The sequence below is a fragment of the Alosa pseudoharengus genome, unplaced genomic scaffold (assembly GCF_046254945.1).
Source record: "Alosa pseudoharengus isolate Yale_2024_CS ecotype anadromous, Long Island Sound unplaced genomic scaffold, YU_APseudo_1.1 YU_APseudo_1.1_scf_17, whole genome shotgun sequence".
Lineage (NCBI taxonomy): Eukaryota > Metazoa > Chordata > Actinopteri > Clupeiformes > Clupeidae > Alosa > Alosa pseudoharengus.
In genome coordinates, this window is record NW_027468640.1 from 8,853,712 (window position 1) to 8,859,893 (window position 6,182).

The following is a 6,182-nucleotide window of genomic DNA, read 5'->3' on the forward strand; positions in this document are numbered from 1 at the left end:
AGGGACAGCTGATGTCGGGATGGGAGAGGTTCGGAATGTCGCTGCATTCCTCGACAGATCCCAGAGCGTTCCCAACCTGTGTGCATACTTTTGTACTAGGCTACTTCCCATGGGAATGATCTCTGAGGCGCCACGGATCAGTCTCGGTCAACATCACTTCCTGTTTGCCTGAGTGCATGCTCACAAAGGCAGAAAGAGTATCTGATCTGAGTATCTGATTATCCCTATGGAAGTCTTTCAAAGATTCCATTTAGAGCATGGTTTGTTCCTATGGAACCCTTTCAAAGATTCCATTTAGAACCAGTTAAAGAACTGCAGGGGGATGTTTCTGTAAGTCTGTTAAAACAAAGGCAAACTGGTTAGTCAGCGATGGGACTATCTGGACAGTTTAGAATATAAACCCAACCTGACTTTACTCGGTGACACTGGGATTGTTAATTGCTATTTAAATGTTATAACATATAAAATATTATGTTAATCTCATCAGATTAATATTAAATATGCAATACTATCTGAGGTCTTTATGAGTGAAATAAAACAATGTTTTAATTTCACAACACACTATTATATAGAGTGGGAACCCTGAAGGGCCTAAGTCAAATGTAAAATTCCATGACTTTTCCCTGACTTTTCCTGACAAAAAAACTGAAATTCCATGACCTACTATTTAATGAATGGTACAATATACCGATCAAAGATTTCAGAGCAGCCGCAGAGCGTTCAAGAATCTTTCACCTTTTTAGAGTGGGAGATGAATAAATGTATTGAATAAACAAAGTTGAGCTAACCACAACTACTCAAACAAGCAGTAAAGCTGTATAGCAGTAAAGTAGATATACACCAATTCTGCGGGGAAATATATCTGTATTAATGTATTTTGGCAAGTCAGTCCCTGACTTTCCATGTCTGAAATAGACCCTCTAAAATTCCATGATATTCCAGAAATTCCATGACCCGTGGGAACCCTGGCCCTTATAAGAAAACAGTTGACAGTTTCAAACCACAATAACCTCACTGCAGGTTACAGTAAATTCATATTATAAAACAACATCACCACACTTTCAGACAATGATAGAACAAACTTTCATAATCCCAACACTAAGTGCATATTCTAGACGGCAAGAGTAAGCAGAGCAGCCCCAAACCATTCTAGTCTAAGAACTGATTCAGCAAGGTCACTGTACACTGGAACAAAGTGCCCACAAATCCCTAGCAATTCATCTTCAGATGCATTTATCCACACCTGACGCTGCGATCATTAGAAGACCTTCAGGTGCACACTCCTGTTCATGAATGTCCAATATGACAAAAGAAATAGATTGGCCTACGTATTCATTTTATAGCCAAACTGAGGAAAGCACAGATTCTCGTTAAGTTGTATAACATCTAGCTAGTACACTATGTAGTTCCACTGTGTGGAAACCTGCCCATCACAAATGCATAATGATTATTAGTGACAGAATGCATGCTTTTGAACCATTTGCAACACTTCAATTAATCCCTTGGGTAATGATACATGGAATATTTGTGTGAAATATCCATGTCTGGTTGAGTTGTATCCAGCTATGATAAAAAAAAAGGTGATTATTCAGTCCGTGTTGCTATGGAGAAGAAGTAAGAAAAGAACACCCACCATGCAGAGCCAGATTAATATATGTCATCTTTTAATACTTAAAATAAAATGTAAAAATACACTCAGGAGAAATGACTCATTTCGTTTTTGGCTTACAAACATTATTCATTCGTCTACAAAATTGTTAAATCGGTTAAAAATAGGAAAATAAACAGCCATTTTTTGTACAGGGTGATGCTGCGTTGGCATGGACCGTCATTGGAAAGGACAGTTTAAGAGAAGAGAAGCGAGTGAGACCACAAACTTGGCTTTTGGCTAATGGGTCTCAAAACAACAATAAGTGTGCAAGTAGAACAGCCTCGCTGTCTTTACACGGTCTTTGAGAATGTCCATAAAAAAAATAAAAAAAAACCTTCAAAATACATCTTCTGAGTTAACCAGAGTGGGTGAACTACACAAGGCATGATCTAACTAAACAACAGACTGAAACAACAAGTGAAGCTTCTCGATAGAGGTCTGAACTCCCGCGGTAGACCCGCGGGTCCCGACGCAAAAGAGTGCGGCGCGGGACAACTTTTGAAAGCTCTTTACGGGAGCGGGTGGGATGAGAGAGGTGCGTTCGCGGGTGCGGGACAAACCGATGATTCACTGCACTCCCGCAAATTAAATATGTGCGTAAAATTAAATATGGAAATGATTAAAGTACTGTTCATAACTATAGTTCAGCTGGATGTTCTGTTAGGCAGCATTAAAAAACGGGGTTTAAGCATAACTGACGGATAGCAGGCCTATAACCTATTGTCGTTTACGTGGGTTCAATTTGTTCCTGCATGCTGCTCATTGTCAAAACTCAAAAATCGAAAGCATGACAGAGGAAGAGGGTACCAGACTAGGCCTACTTCAGTTGTTAGCCTACATTCAGAACCAAGAAACTGACATCTGGAGTCTTTCTTTCTTGTGCTCCTTTCGTGAGACAGAAAGAAAAACTAAAAAGGCTCCTCCTGCACGCGGGCTTTAGCGGGACATCATGTTACAGATGCGGGCGGAAGCGGGACTAAAAATGACACATTAATGCGGGAGCGGGACAGAATATTGCGGGAGGAGGACTGAAAAATCAGTCCCGCGCAGACCTCTACTTCTCGAAGCTTCCTTCTGTAAAATAAACCTGGGTCTACTGACTGCCTAAAGCACACTGAATACAGAGTTCAGAGATAAATCACCTGGTTACATTAGTCATACAGTTTCAACTGACATTCCATTGCATTGCATAAACAGATCATGCAAACAAGCACTTTAAACGTGATTACAATACCAACCCACACCTTGTTATTATAAAGGTGTTTTTTTTTTTTTTTAAACAGACACTACTCCCTTCATATGGTACAGTATATTGAGTTACACCATTCCACAGCTGCACTCTGGAGATAAACGCCAGAGGAAACGTGTCTGTTTGTTAAATGTTAAAGATAGCCATATTAATACATGTTAAAAAGGTAATAATTCACACTGAAACATCGAACACAGTAGGAGCAATCAAGAGCATTTAACCACAACGATATGAAGTAGCCTCTCCTTCCATTGTCGTAATACTCGGGAATAGAGAGACAGAGGAATACTGATGGTTCACATTCGGTTCCCTATAAAGAGCTCTCACGCTGCTAGGCACTCACCAGCCTGTAGGGGGCAGCAGTGGGAGCTCTGGGCAGTGAGAAGCAATGGCCCTGGTGTGTTGAAATGATCGCTGAGAGAATCGGCCAGAGACAGCTGCCGTGGTCAAAGACTACTGCTCCTAAAATGCCCTACACTTTTCATTTGCATTCAAAAACACTGGCTGAACTGTTGTGCATTTGTTGTGCATTCTAGGAATGTTTTTTGATTAACAAAAGAAAAAAAAAGTTGAAAGATTAACAGTAGGCCTAAATGTTTATTGAAACACTATCCTAAACCTGATGAACGCGACCCTCTCGTGAACATACCACACTCACTGGCCAATCAGTGGAGGAATCCGTTAAACACAATCTGACTGCAAAATTTCCCACTGTTGAAACGGCCATGAGAGAAAAGTACTGCTACCTGCATCACCATTATACGTGTTCTCCCTGTAATACAGCGAGTAGAAAATAGAACCCTGCTCTTTGCTCCAGGTTCCGCACCATGTGAGTATTATTCTGTAGTGACATCATAATTGTGCACCTCATGTGAATGAGGCCCAGGCTGCTTGGCTCAGTGGTGTCTCTTGTGTTGCCTGTTTGGAAAAACAAAAAAAAGGGGCCTGATCTGACCTGAAATGTTCCAGAATCAGCCATTTAAAATCGGTTTGGTCCCACTGAAAGGTAGTCAACCAGGAAGTCGTGCCGACAAAGCTACACCGCAACAGCAGCGGTTCCAAAACACGGATGCGTAGGTAACACATACTGACCGCCACCACACCGTGCTCACCCACACACACAACCATGGTTTTTTCCTTTTTTTTTAAAAAAAAGTGCTCTTTGACACCCCCATGACCCCGAGTGACCCCATGATGATCAGAGGCTGTGAAGAGGGCCCGATGGGTGACCTTGGGCCATTCTAGGTGACCTTGATAGAGGACTTCTTGTGGACGCAGAGCAGGGTGACGTAGGGCACCCCGATGAAGGCCCACCGCTCGCTGGGCCAGAACTTGACCACGGGCCCCTGCTCTGGGGCCTCGGACGCCGCGTCGAAGTAGGCGAAGCACACGCAGCCCAGGTAGGACGCCAGGCAGATCAGGATGTGCCTGTGGAAGAGGAGGAGAGGAGAGAGGGAGGAGAGAGGGAGGAGAGGAGAGGAGAGGAGAGGAGAGAGGGAGGAGAGAGGGAGGAGAGGAGAGGAGAGAGGGAGGAGAGAGGGAGGAGAGGAGAGGAGAGAGGGAGGAGAGGAGAGGAGAGGGGAGGAGAGAGGGGAGGAGAGAGGGGAGGAGAGGAGAGGACAGGAGGGGAGAGAGGGGAGAAGAGAGGGGAGGAGAGGAGGAGAGAGTACAGGAGAGAGGGAGGAGAGAGGGGAGGAGACGAGACGAGAGGAGAGAGGGGAGGAGAGGAGGAGAGGGGAGGGGGAGGAGAGGAGGAGGAGAGAGTACAGGAGAGAGGGAGGAGAGAGGGGAGGAGAGGAGAGAAGAGGAAAGAAGAGGAGAGTGGGGAGAGGAGAGGAAAGAAGGGAAGAGAAGAGGAGAGGAGAGGAGAAAAGAGAGGAAAGGAGAAGAGAGAAGAGGACAGGAGAGGGGAGAAAAAGAGGAGGTAGGAGGGAGGAGAATGTATGGGAGAAGATGACAACAGAAGAACAGAGCATGGAGAAAAGAACCATTAGAACCAGCCAAACATACACACACACAAACACACACACACAGACACACTGCTAAGCTGGATTCACCAATGCAAAATATCTACAGACATGCCCTCTAGCACAGGCCCGGAGCACTGAGCAGCATCCCCCAAACACTGCTCACATGCTAACCATGCAGAACAGGACAGCCGTGCACTTAAACCTACATGACACAGCAGTCAGGCTGATTAGCTAAGTGCCCTCGTCACTGTGTGTGTGTGTGTGTGTGTGTGTGTGTGTGTGTGTGTGTGTGTGTGTGTGTGTGTGTGTATGTGTGTGTGTGTGTGGCACTCTCAGGAGCCAGTGGGACCGTGGGTGCGTGCATGGTAGAGGCCCGTCGCAGCAGAGACACAGGGGAGCTCTCTCCAGCCACGGAGCAGCAGACATGAAAGCGCTCGAGTGTCACGCAAACACAGCTCCCCCCAACACTCCAAACCCAACACTCCAAACCCAGCTCCCCCCAACACTCCAAACCCAGCTCCCCCCAACGCTCCAAACCCAACGCTCCAAACCCAACGCTCCAAACCCAACGCTCCAAACACAGCTCCCCCCAACGCTCCAAACCCAACGCTCCAAACCCAACGCTCCAAACACAGCTCCCCCAACGCTCCAAACCCAACGCTCCAAACCCAACGCTCCAAACCCAACACTCCAAACACAGCTCCCCCCAACGCTCCAAACACAACGCTCCAAACACAGCTCCTCCCAACACTCCAAACCCAGCTCCCCCCAACGCTTCAAACACAGCTCCCCCAACGCTCCAAACCGAACACTCTAAACCCAGCTCCTCCCAACACTCCAAACCCAACGCTCCAAACCCAACGCTCCAAACCCAACGCTCCAAACACAGCTCCCCCCAACGTTCCAAACCCAACGCTCCAAACCGAACACTCTAAACCCAGCTCCTCCCAACACTCCAAACCCAACGCTCCAAACACAGCTCCCCCCAACGTTCCAAACCCAACGCTCCAAACCCAACGCTCCAAACCCAGCTCCTCCCAACGCTCCAAACCCAACGATCCAAACCCAATGCTCCAGACCCAACGCTCCAAACCCAACGCTCCAAACCCAGCTCCTCCCAACACTCCAAACCCAGCTCCCCCCAACGCTCCAAACCCAACGATCCAAACCCAATGCTCCAAACCCAACGCTCCAAACCCAACGCTCCAAACACAGCTCCCCCCAACGTTCCAAACCCAACGCTCCAAACCCAGCTCCTCCCAACGCTCCAAACCCAACGATCCAAACCCAATGCTCCAGACCCAACGCTCCA

The 6,182-nt window shown here is 46.8% G+C and overlaps 1 protein-coding gene across 1 annotated transcript in view; it reads right to left on the reverse strand.

The window, feature by feature from the left end:
- Positions 1-1,643: 1,643 nt before the first annotated feature.
- LOC143127202 (alkaline ceramidase 2-like) overlaps positions 1,644-6,182 on the reverse strand; it is a 17,286-nt gene continuing 12,747 nt past the window's right edge. Inside the window, exon 6 of the mRNA XM_076288536.1 lies at positions 1,644-4,328. Within this exon, the coding sequence (XP_076144651.1) occupies positions 4,142-4,328 (187 nt within the window). The 3' untranslated portion in view covers positions 1,644-4,141. The remainder of the gene's footprint in view (positions 4,329-6,182) is intronic.